Source organism: Drosophila arizonae, chromosome 2, assembly GCF_054131065.1.
Source record: "Drosophila arizonae isolate 15081-1271.41 chromosome 2, UAZ_ARI_1.0, whole genome shotgun sequence".
Classification (NCBI taxonomy): Eukaryota; Metazoa; Arthropoda; class Insecta; order Diptera; family Drosophilidae; genus Drosophila; species Drosophila arizonae.
The window spans coordinates 29,275,826-29,289,013 of record NC_142922.1 but is presented as its reverse complement, the minus strand read 5'-3'; the positions used below and the strand labels follow the sequence as shown (position 1 = coordinate 29,289,013).

General features: G+C 44.0%; 1 protein-coding gene across 2 annotated transcripts in view; it reads right to left on the bottom strand.

The window, feature by feature from the left end:
- hth (Meis homeobox homothorax) overlaps nucleotides 1-13,188 on the bottom strand; it is a 124,916-nt gene that overhangs the window by 35,190 nt on the left and 76,538 nt on the right. Inside the window, exon 8 of one of the 2 annotated variants that reach the window (XM_018018408.2) lies at nucleotides 9,060-9,107. The exons of the other annotated variant lie outside the window; for it this stretch is intronic. Coding sequence (XP_017873897.1) covers nucleotides 9,060-9,107 — 48 coding nt within the window. The remainder of the gene's footprint in view (nucleotides 1-9,059; nucleotides 9,108-13,188) is intronic. 2 annotated transcript variants of the gene reach the window in all.

The window sequence follows — 13,188 nt, the reverse complement described above, 5'->3', positions numbered from 1 at the left end:
CATACACACACACACACACTCACATCTGCACGCATGCAAGTGTGTATATTTGGCATCTCGCTTGCGCATTAAGACGCAGGCGCATTAACAGCTACAACTACAACAACAACAACAGCAACAACAATCAGAATAACGTGTAGCAAGCGCCAACATTACGGCCATTAAAAATACCCAAAACGACAACGACAATTTCCTCATTATCGTAAAATTTATTCAAGCAAAATAAATTCATTGGTCGTTAACCTTGACACTGGTTTTTCCTTTTTTACACTCAACACACACACATACACATGCACAGCCATTGTCTGTCTCTGTGGCTGTGTGTATGTGTGTGTGTGCACATAAAATTCATGCTATGATGCGTGTTAAATAGTCGCTGTCATTGCGTCTGCAACTTGGCTAAATCTCTCTGGGTGTGCATGTGTGCATGTGTGTGTATGTGTGTTTGTGTGTGCCTGTCATGTCGTATATAGACCTAAGTAATCTGACTAGACTTGCGAGTTCATAAAACAGAACTTTTAAAGCAGCCTGCCCACAGACGACAGTCCAGCTCCTGCTGTAGCTGGGGCGCTTACACTGTCCAGCAAATTGCCGTTACTTGCACTTGAGCATGATTCAGCTCGAAATTCAAGCTAAGCTGAGTAATTCCCGCTGGCTGTTCGCCCCAAATCTAAATGGGGGTCTCCTCCTGCTATACATATATATATATATATATATATATATATATATATAACATATAAGTGAAAGAGTAATTTCTCGCAAGTAAGTATGCTACAATAATCGATAAGCTGCGCGCTGTACATGTATGCATGTGTGTGTGTGTGTGTAATGTTTGTTGCTTGCTGCTTGACTGCACACACACGCACACACCCACACAGACAGACTTGAATTTGGTCGAGTGATTTGTCATGGCAGCTCGCGAGTTGCCTAGGCCTTGCGGCTCCCTTTGTTTTTGCAGCAAGCCTTTGACTAATGGGCCACACCCCCTCAAGGGGCAGCTGGTTTAGAGTGTTAATGTGTCTGTCTATAAAGTGCATGGAGACTCAGGATTCTGCAGCTTCAACAAGTCTTTTGAAGATTATTAAAAACTGAGTTCTCGATATAAATTAAATGTGTGTCTACATATGAATACCATGTGAATACTATGAATACTATGAATATTGTGAATATTGTGCATTCTTTCTAGAAATATGAGTGAAAAGTGAAAAATAACACTCGAATAAATGCAAACAATATAAAATGAAAGAAAGTTTCTACATTTTTTTTCTTCATGCGCAGACCAAACAAAGCGTATGTGTGTGTTGGTGTGTTGGTGTGGCAGCTGGCTGTGTGCGTATTGGCGAGAACTTTAGGCCACGACAAGCTGCGGCGCGACTCCTTCGCCTCGGTCAGCGCTGCTCGGCGCTTGTGGCTCTCCTCGTGCTCAGCTCAGCTCAGCTCAGCTCTGGCTCAATGTTGAGTCGAGTTGAGTTCAGTTGTCGTCATCATCGCCATCGCCATCGCCATCGCCATCGCCATCGCCATCGCCATCCTCGTGCCTCGCTGTCTTTTGTATAAAAACCGACAGCGAGTCGGCAACTTCAGCCAAGCAAAATGCCCCACACACACACACACACACACCCACACACAAACACATATAGTGTGCAGCAGCTTCAGCTTTTCTATGCTCCTCTTTTTCCTTTTTCCTATCGTATTTTTTCGAGATTTCTTTTATTTTCAGTCAGCAGAAAAATTCTTATACACGAGCTGCGTGTTTTTTTTTTTCCATTTTTTTTTTTTTTTGCTCCTCTTCGTCTTTTGCTCCGGCAGGCAACGTTTGGAGCTCGGCGCTCTCTTGGCGCCTGCTCCAGCCACGTCTGTCTCAGCCCGTGTGTGTGTGTGTGTGTGTGTTAGTATGAGTGTGTGGAGCAGTCAGCTCACTTTTCTTTTGAATGATTCGATGATTTTAAGCGCCTGCGTTATATGAAAACCAATCGCATCAAAGCACCCCATTAAATTTCATCGTCAGGCATATATACTTGCCACAAATACACACGTACACACACACATACACATAAGCGTGCACAGACAGTGGAGATAAATGAACAGACAGAGGACATGGCATAGAAATAACAACAGCTGCTGTTGCTGCTCCTGCTTTTACTGCTACTACTGCTACTCCTGCTACTGCGGCTGCTCCTGCTGCTGCTCCTGCTTGGCTGCTTCCATTCGTCCTGGCCAAGTCTGCATCTGCAGCATCGCCTGCGCCTTTCAATACCAGACGCGCGTGGCCCAAGGCAATGTTTGTTATGTGCCATGGAAATCCGTCAGTAGACGCTGCAGCAGCTGCTGCACACACACACACACACACGCACAGAGAGACACCCACCCATTCGCCTGCATTGTCATCATTATGTGCTGACGGCGTAAATGGCTCTATCAGCGCACTCTGCCTGCGCCAGGCGCCGCCTTTTGGGAGCCTTGTATATGACATGTGGATATGGATGAGGATGTGAATGCGAATGCGAATGTGGTGGCTCAGCACGGACATGCTGCAGCTGTGGAGCGACTCAGCTTTAAGGCACTCATTGTTTGAGCTTCTCCCGTTGGCTTAAAGTGCTTTTAATGGCTTCATGCAAAAGGCGCTGCCTGTTAAAACACACAAGTCATGCTCGGCATTTTATATAGCAGCAGCAGTGGCAGCAGCAGGAGTAGCAGGAGTAGTTTCACATACTTTTATACATAGCTAGTCTATCACTGGCCCCGCCTCCCACCCAAGCAAACTTTAGCTTCAGCTTCAGCTTTTGCTGCTCCTGCTGCTGCTGCTGTTGCTTTTGCTTTATTTGCAGTTCTCATCGTTGTAGTCGACGTCGTTTATTTTTTCCTTTTGCTTTGCTTGCCTTTTTTTCTGGCTAACATTTAATGGGTTTTTCAGAAAATTGCATTTTCTTCTTTGGCACTCTTTAGACTTTTTGTTTAGCTGCTACTTTTCCAGCAAAGAGTCGCAGTTGCTGCTGCTGCTACTCCTGCTGCTCCTGCTGCTGCTGCTGCTCATGACCATGGCTGCCATATTAGATTTTGAATGCATTTCCGCTTTTTGCCGCAGCGTGGAAACTTTTGTTCGCCATGTTGGCGAGCCGTCTCTGTATTGGTCTATCTATGTGCGAGTGTGCGATGTGTGTGTTTGTGTGTGTGTGTGAAAATATTTTGGACTGACTGACAGCTGTGCCAGTGTGTATGTATGTGTGTGTCTGTCTATGTCCATGTCTATGTGGGTTCGCTCCTGCTTGCCTCTGGTTGGCTCTGCTCTCCCTGGCTGCATTAAAAGTTTGTTTCATTCTGCTTTAGTTTGTTGTTTTGTTTGATGAAAAAGTCCAAGTTGTTGCGCAAAGTTTTTATGCAAGTTTTGCTATTTTGGCAAATGGATATGCCCCACGCCCACACGCCCACACGCCCACGCCCACGCCCACGCCCACACTGCGCAATCACATTGTTAGTTGAGTGGGTGCATGAGTAGGTAGTCCATGAGCTGCACAGCTATATCAAAGTTGGCCATATTTGAGTACACACACACACATATATATATATCTCTCTCTCTCTAGATATATATCGCACTCTCTCTATATATATATACGAGCAACGTCTATACATTTCTCGCATGAGTTGCAGTTAGCTCGCTGGCTATCAATGCTGAAGTTTAATCAAACTTTAAGCCAAAACGAAAGCAGCTGCTGGCTAATAAAAACCTGTCTAAACTTTACATGCAACTGCCACAAAAGTTGCCTCAAATGTGCTTAACTGCATATTTGCCCCGCACACACTCACACACGCACACACACGCACACCTATGCCCACTGCACGCCCTCAAGTTATGCAGCTGTGGAGCGTTGCATAGCTCAGGGCGCGGACTGCCTATGCGGACAGGCGGACGTTCGGACGTTGGACATCCTGTCGGCTCTTTTTGCGCTGCATTGGGGGCATGCCACAGCGCCCTGGAGCACACCTGAAAGCCAGTTAAAGCTGGCACAGTAGAAGCCAAATCAAATATTCAGCTCAATTCATTAGACAAATGTTTTTTTCTTTTTTTTCTTTTTTTTTTTTTTTTTTGGAGTATTTTTTCGCTGCGGGCCATTAAAATATTTGGTTACAGTCGATACGACCGGTTGCTAATCCACTATAGCCGGGCCGTTACTTTAATGGCTAATCATAAAAGGCCGGAATGTGTGGCGTCTCTCGGAAATCGATTATCGGGCGATGTGACAAGCCGAACTCGAATATTGTGCGCGCCTCATGCCATTTAACTGGCCGTAAATCTTCAAGGACGGACAGCAGCCACGAGTCAATCATCGCCGATGATGATTTAACGATAGGCAAGGCATTTAATTGCTATGCGACAACTCGCTCTCTCTCTCTCTCTCTCTTTCTCTGTCTCTCTATCGCTTGACTATAAAAACGAAGCAAACAAATTGTGGCGCTTGTTTCGTTGGCGTTTAACGAGATGCCAGAGGTCGAGCAAATGATTTGATGTGACAAATTTCCAAGTCGAAGTTGGAATTGGAGTTGTAGCTGGAGTTGAGCTTGTTTCAATTTCGTTAAATGTAGACACCTGTCGAGCAGGGGGCGGCTGTTTCAAATTGAAAACGTGTCCAACAGCAGTCATCAATTTTTAAACACGAGTAATCACTTTGTAAACGCTACACAGACCAGAGACCAGAGACCAGAGACGAGAGACCCAATCGTCCCCAGCAAGTTGACTGCTCCGGCGAGGGTTGGCTTATCCCATGTAAGGATGAGACTGCTGTCTGGCAGCAAACGCCTCTGACAAGTATGCCTCAAATTTCAGCATCGCCTCTCTCTCTCTCTCGCTCTCTCTCTTTCTGTGTGTGTGGGTCGCTTGATTTTCAAATTTCGGCACGTAACTACGTAAAGTTGCACACATTTTTATACAATTTGTTGCATGCATAATTCAGCAGGACAATCGCCAGGATTCGGGCGCATCAAGTGAATATCAAGCGCATATTGTGGTGGATTTATGTATTCCAGCCAGGCTGAACGTGCCACCCAACACCAGCCAAGAGCTCATCTCCTTAGAATTATGATGAGTCGGTGTGTGGGCGGTAAATTGTATTATTTATATGTTTCAAGTGCCATGCAGCAGGAGCTGTATTCAATTGGGCGAATATGTTTATTGCCTGGAGTATTAGAAGAGCTTAACAAATGGGGAAACTCTTTCAAGTCCCATTCACAGTCTCGATGACTCGAATTGGCAAGTGGATAAGAAGAAGAAGAAGAATTTTTGTTTCAAGACAGAATTTTTTCCGATTTATCAGGATATTCGATTTATCGGAGTACAAATTATCGAGACTCGATTGTAGCAGCTCTTCTGTTCATTGTCTGGAATATTAGAAGAGCTTAACAAATGGGGAAACCATTTCAAGTCCTATTCGCAACGAGAACACTTCTAACCATAATCCTTAGCTATAGAGCTCTTGGTATAAATAAGAAAATAATTTTTGTTTCAAGAGTATAGAATTTTTTTTCGTTTAACCGCGATTAACGATTTATCGGGGTACATATAATCGAGAGTCGATTGTAGCAGCTCTTCTACTCTCTAATAGGCCTTTCTATGCTCTTTAAAAGATCCATTCGAAACTGGTTCATTGCTCATCTCATCGCTGGCATCATTAATTGCCAATTGCTCAGCCCCCGAGGAGACAGCGAGTGCAAACAAAGAAACTGATATGCAAAGCGAAAACAAATCCCAGAGCCCAAAGACATTCAAGCAGACATAAAGAGCATGTTAATCTATTGAAATAAGCGCCATCATTTGTCTATCAGAGCGGGCATTCGCAAGACCCAGTCGGGTCGAGTCGGTGTACCCCAGGCATTCCAGTGATTTAATTGATGTTTGGTCATTTGAGTTTTGTGTGCCGAATCAACTCGGGCTTTTCGGTTTTTTATTTATTTATTTATTTTTGCAGTGCCAACTAAAAACTCAATGCTGAAATCGAAACCGAAAGCCGACGCGACGAGCAAATAAGCAAATTTATTAAATTCTCATTTATCAACATCATAAATCAAAGTTTTTAGCCGTGGCGCTCGCTTTTCAGTTTTCAGTTTCAACAACAGCAAATCTTTATATATATACATATATATACATATTTGAAATGATCTATCAACAGTTGCCGTTTGGCGTTGATGTTTCTGGTTTTGTGTATAAATTTGTATATTTTGTTTTTTAATTGCTTTCTAGTCGTCGTCTCTTCGCTTTTATGACTAGTTAATTTTGCCTGTTTTTGAATTTGATTTGGCATTTTATTGTTGCGGCTGTCATTTGCTGGCCAAACGGCTGCCCGCCTGCCTCGCTGACTTTATTGAGCGCAATGAACTATAAAAATGCGCGAGAATGCTTCAAAAACTGCGCTGCACTTGACAACTTAGTGACGGACGGACAGGGCTCTAAACGAAACAATTGAATGAATGACTGACACACAGAGAGAGACAGACAGAGAGAGAAAGAGAGAGCGAGAGAGAGAGGGAGCTGCCTGTATGTCTGTGTGTGTAATCTGTCAAATACTCTGCCTCACTTTTACTTTCACTTTGACCTTTAGCAGCTGTCAAAATGGCCGCTGCAAGTGTCAATGTTGTTGTTGTTGTTGTCGCTGTTAGATTTGCCTTTGACAGGCAAACGGTCGGCGGCACTCGGCAAAAGTGCGAAAAATGATGTGCGGCTACAGCAACAGCAGCAACAGCAACAACAACAACAAGAGCAGCAACAAAACGCGGCTTTGAACTACTAAATCATTTTTGACAGTTGGCGGCGCTGCGACTGCGACTGCGACGCCGGGGAAAGCCCCAAGCAGCGCAGTCAATGCGACGTCCGTGTATGTATGTGTGTGTGCACACTTTAACCATGACCTTGAACGCTATTACACACACACACACACACACATTGCTTTTGTTTATGCAATAAATTAAAAGCAATAATTTTTCATCTTGAAGCAGCAGCAGCAGCAGCAACAGTTGAAAGTTCGCCCGCTGCGGCACAGCGCATTAATTTTGTGTAAAGTTTATACACCAATACACACATACACACACACAGACAGAGATACAGCTGCATGGCGGCTGGGTGGGCGGAGTGCGGCAGGGCCGAGTGATAAAGCACCGCAGCGACATTGGCAGCAACGTCGACGCCTGGGCAGACATTGTTTTTAACTCGCTGCGACTGCGTCGCGTGCTCTCTTCGCCTCCCTCTGCCTCCCTCTCTCTCTCACTCTGCCCCTCTCTGTACCCCTCTCTCTCACTCACGGTCTCATTCGATACGCGCAAAAACAATAATTCAACTTGCGGCGGTGTCTGCTCCACATACGGGTAACTGCCACAGGCGCAGGCAGAGGCCGTGGCAGCGGCTGAGGCAGCGGCCGAGGCAGTGGCACAGGTTCAATGCACGCTTTGCGCCTGCGCAGGGCAAACAAATTGCAAACGACACACACACAGGCACACAGAACAACTGTTACTCGGCTCCTCGCTCTCCCGCTCTCTCTCTCACTCTCTCACTCCCGCTCTCTTTGTCTTGCACTGTGCCATTAATTCTAGCGCTCGCCGGCTTGTTTGACAGTTCTGACAGACGATTATTTAAAGTTGTGCTTAAATGCGCGCTCTCTCGCTCGCACTCACTCGCTTTCGCTGCGTTTGCCCGTGTATGTGTCTGTGTCTGGCCCTGGCCATGGCCGTTGCATTTGTTGTTGCTGTTGTTGTTGCCTTTGCTGTTGTTGTGGGCGCACAGAAGTCACACAGAGCCGTGTTCCACTTTAGTCCTTGTGCCGCTCTCTCTCTCTCTCTGTTCGCCCTCTCTTCCTCTCTTATAATACAAATTACACTTTTTGGCATATTTCATTTTCATTTTCGGTTATTTTTTGTTTTCTTTGTTTCTGTGCAGAGCCTAAATGCTTGTGTGTGCTTGTCCGTCTGTCCGTCTGTCCGACTGTCTGCGCTTACTGGGTTAGTAGGTCCTGGTCCAGCAGGAAAACAAATGAATAACGTCTAGCGGCAAACGGGGCGTATGCGGCCTGCTCTGGTCGTTGCTCCCTGGCTGGGCTACCGACTGGGCTACGGCTTTTACAACTATTGCTAATTTCGAGCGTCTTTAATGGCTTTGCACACCGTTCCTCAAGTTAACGCCGCCAGCTGCAATGCGTTATTGCTTCTTCGATGAACTGCAGAAGCGGGGGCCGCTCGCTTAGCCGAGACAGCAACCGGACTATAAATCAAATTTGCAGCAAAAAATCACGTGCCAGGCAAACGCTGCTGCGGCTGCTGCTGCTGCTACTCCTGCTACTCCTGCTACTGCTGCTCATTAATGAAAGCGAAATGGGTTGCTTATATAATCACATCAAGGGCCCGGATCGTGAGCAGCTATCGGCTGGCCACGATCAAACTGTGGCAACTGCCACTGCGCACAGCGCTGGCATCAGCGAGCATCAAAAATTGGCACAAGTTCATCATCATCATCGTCATCGCCAGATAGCAGGGTGGGGGGCTGTGCTGGGGCAGGCGTGGCATGCACGTTGAAAGCTACGAGACCGCCAGTGTGCTCAATTTATGAGCCGCAGACAGACTGCCCTCATATTTTTATAATCGATTGTAGTTTTTAATTAAAATTTAACTTTATAATGATTTTTTATCAGCTGCTGCTGCTGCTCTGGCTGCTGCTGGGGCTGCGTCAGCCGCCACGTCTGTTTAGGTCTAAATTAAAAAGAAATTTCTCATTTCTTGCCGAAACGGCAAACAGGAAGCGGCAAGGCCTCGACGCGCTAACTGGGCGTGCTCCAGCAGCGAACGTGATTGATCAGGAGCAGGAGCAGGAGCAGGAGCCGGAGCAGCAGCGGTAGCTGGGGATTAGTGACAGACAAGCAGACATCAATGTTCGATCGGTTGATTAATGTGTGAACCAGAACCAGAGCGAAAGCGTGTGCCCCATATACATACATACATACATACATACAGTGTGTACTCGCTACAAGCTATGGTATTGCATTATGTTCTATGTGTTAAATGACTTAATGTGGAATGTGACTTACCATCGTATGTTAGTTCTGAAGGATTGAGTGATGATAAGAACTTACCATCTGCAAAGAGAGACAAGAGACCGCAATGCGTATTAATTTCAATTACAATTCAATGCGCAATTTAATAATAATTAGCGATAAAGAAATACTATTTATAGATATATTATATGTAGGTATATCAACTGCAAAAGGATTTACGCTAGAGTCCGCATAATGCGGACAGGCATTAAAATATATTTATAAATGAAATATTTTCAAACACTAAATATGTGTGCGTGTGTGTGTGTGTGCATTTACCACTTTTTTTGCTGTCGTTTTTGTTATAATACATTATTGTTATTAATTCGATTATTGTACAGCATTTAATTTAATACGCGCCTTGCCGCATTATGCACAATAATTATTTTAAATTCACTTTGACAAGCCATTTTATGCACCCCCGCCGCAGCCCCCTCCCCCGACCACGCCCCATCTCACACACCTGATGCTGATGCTTTTGCCATTTGGCAATGTTAATTTTAATTTAATATTTTAACAATGTCTCGTGTTTTAATTTTGCTTGCGGTTTACGCGTTTGCCTCTGCCGCTGCCTCTGCTGCTGCTGCCTTTTGTTATCATGCAACAAAAATGCAAATTAACGCACAGATTTACATTTTTGTTGTTTTTGTTGTAGTTTGTTTGTCTATTTGAATATATTTATAGCTGTCATGGTTAATTTTTTGTGTGTTTTTTTTTTTTTTTTTTTACTCGCCTTTTTTGTTTGCTTTACACGCATTTCATTTCAATAAATTATTTAATTTTTATTACGTTTTTTCATCTACATTTTCGCTGTTATTTTTGCGTTTTATGGCATTTTAAGCCAATCATATGGACTCCATAAACTATTTGGTGTGCCACAAAAAACAAAAAGAAAAAACAACAACAAATGTTATGCATAATAACTAGAGGAGATTTCTTTGCTCAAAAGATAGATTTCATTTAAATTATATTTTATGTATAATTTACGAATCATATATATGCAGCTGAGCATAATATATGTTATGATATGGAATGAATAAATCAGATTATAGTCTATGGTGTGTTATGAAACTTCAGATACTACAAACTATTCCATATGCCCTACTCTGATTCAGTTACTCCTCGTTTCATATCTGTTGTTCTTAAGAAACATTACTTTACTCAAGAGAGAAATTGTTTTTAAAAATTAGACATATATATTTGAGGTTCCTGTATAGGAGATTCACGATTACTATAAGAAAAGTTTCCTTAACTCTACTCTCTCTTTAAATAGTATATATATATATATAATATATAAGTATCTGTATGCATGGGAATATGTGTGTAGTATCCTTATTTCATGAGTAATGAGCATTAAATACAAAATTTACTACTGTAAATCATGTCAAATAGCATTTACATTTTGTTTAAAACTCCTACAATACTTTTATGTATAGAGTATGGATATGTCTGAAGCGTATTTCTTTTATTTAATGTATAATAATAATAATTGGAAACTCAGATTGCTTTACCCTAAAGAGATATTACTTTAAGGACAGATTCCTTTGCCTTACTCCCTCTGTAATTATTATATTTAATTTAAATCATTTACTGTAAATCATATATCATTGAAGTTATGTTTTTTGTCCATATATAAGACACTTCTAACCGTAGAGTACGGTTATATTTTAAGCGTATTTCTGTAGCCTTTCTTATGTATACCAAGAACTAAAAGGTGAGCTTGCTTTACCCCAATCAGATATTCCTTAACTCTAATGTATAGGGTATAAAGTTCATTTCAGTAACCTCGACATGTCCTTGCTTCGTGTCCTGTGTGCCTGCTGCTTGTTGCATGTTTTTCCTTTCGACTGAAGTTGTAAATAAATCAATGATAATTAACCTGCTGCAGCGCGCGTAGATATAATTTTACTGTCAATGTTGTCAGCGCTGACAGTCGAACATCTTAAATCATTTTGGCTGCCATTGTAAGCGAAAGAGATAGACAGCGAGAGAGAGAGAGAGAGAGAGAGAGAGAGAGAGAGAGAGAGAGAGGCAGAGACAGTGACACTGACACTGACACCGGCATAAAGGAAGACGAGAGGAAAAAACTCAAATCGAAATGAAATTAAAAAGCGCAACAGCGACAGACACTAAACACGCTTAAATGAACAACGCGCCCCGAAAATGCCAAATGCGCAAAATAAAATGCCAATTCGCACTCGCGCAGAGAAGCAGAGGAAGAAGAAGAGCAGACTGGACTGGCTGGGACTCTGGGCGCAGGGTCTGGGGTCTGGGGCGTTTTGGATTGGAGGTCTGCGCGACAAAACACCTTTTCAAAATGCGCACAGCAGCATCGGCTGGCTGCGATGGGGCCTCGATTTCTGATGCGTAGACGTCAAAAACGCCGTGGTGGCAATTAAATGCCTCGCTCGGCCTCTGGGCCACTTGGCTTGGCTTGGCTCGACTCGACACGACTCGACTCGGCATTGGCCACAAATAACGCCCAAATATGGCGCAATTTCATTCGGGACGCAGCGCAGTGCAGCGCATCGAATCGATTGCCAATGCCACCGATGCCGATTCATTTCAATTCGTTGCGTTTCGATTTATTTATCACCTGTCGTTGGAAATTGAAATTGCATTTCGCTTGGCCAACGCAACGCAACGTCTTCGCTCTGCTCCGTTTCTGCTTGTGGTTGTTGTTGTTGTTGTTGGTATTTTCTTTGGCATTGGGGCCATCGCCCCAGGTAATCATTGTCAACAATTAATGAAAGCCATTGTGGGCGTGGCAGCCTTTTAATGAACAGCACAGCGGCTGTTCGCTACTCGTTTCTACCTGACTCTCTCTCTCTCTCTCTTCCTCTCTCTTTCTATCTCTGTTTCTGTTCTGTCAGAACTTTTCTATTAGAATGGCCAGCAAGTGAGTGGAAGAGAAAAAAACTCATCAGCATAATGTAAGACGCTGCTCGGGGCGATAATGAGCTATAATGGAGCTGGAGTTGGCCAAGGCCTGTGTAGACCCAAGTCGCGAATCTTGTGAACGCAGTTGCCTCTTAAGAGGCTCTTAATGCCGTTTTGCTTGATTTTCCGCTTTAGCCCTTTACTTTTCTGTCTCTACCTTCTTTTTTTCTTTTTTTTTTTTTTTTTTGCATATTTAAAAGCCTGAATTCATTCGCTGATCAACTAATCAGCCAGCAGGCAGGCAGCCAGGCAATCAGGCTGAGGCAAAGAAAGTCGCGTCGAGAGTCGAGCGGAGCTGAGCTGAGACCCCCAACTCAAGCTGGTTTACGGCTTATCAATGCACTTTGCCGCGCAACACGTAAACTTACTTTACACGCGTTAGCTTCTGATAAGGCGCTGACTCGCAACACAAAATGAAAGAGAAAGATAGAGAGGGGGAGGGAGAGGGGGCGGTAGAGAGAGGGCAATAACAATGGCACTGATAGCGCTTAGAATTGATTTAAATCGATGTACTTTGCATATTTTGTGCATTTTTATGGCCAGGATGTGCAGCCCGAGCTTGATCATTAGACCGGCTGTTGGCCAGAAGAGCACCAAGAGACCTGAAGACCTGAAGACCAACCAAGCTTCGTGCCAGCGCGCGCTTTTACGCTTAGCTGCATATGAGACGAGGACTAGAAACTTGGAGACCTGGACTGGAGCTGGAGCTGGTTGGCTGACTGTGGCTGTGGCAGTGGCAGTGGCTATGGCTGTGGCCTCGTCTCTAGCTGTGGCACGCGGACTTTTGTTGCAGACAAAATTGTCGACAAATAGTTTACACGGGCATGAAATTGTGCTGGCCAGACATTGGGCCCAGGAATGTTGTTGCTGTTGTTGTTGCTGCGGTTACAGGAATGCGCATAGCTCAAAGTAGTTGCAAAACAAAACATTTGGATTAAATGATTGAGTGCAGCATGCAACAACAGCAACAACAGCAGCAACAACAACGATAGCCAAAGAAAGCAAGTCAGCACCTGAGAAGCGCATAGAGCGGCGCACGATAGTTCGGCATGCTTGAGAGCATCGCAGAGAAAGCTCTGGGTGGCCTTACGATCTTTGCTATAATATCATAACATTCGCTTTAAAACGGGAATGTTAATTAAATTGTGAGGATAGAAATATGAAAAAAAAAGAAAAAAAAAAC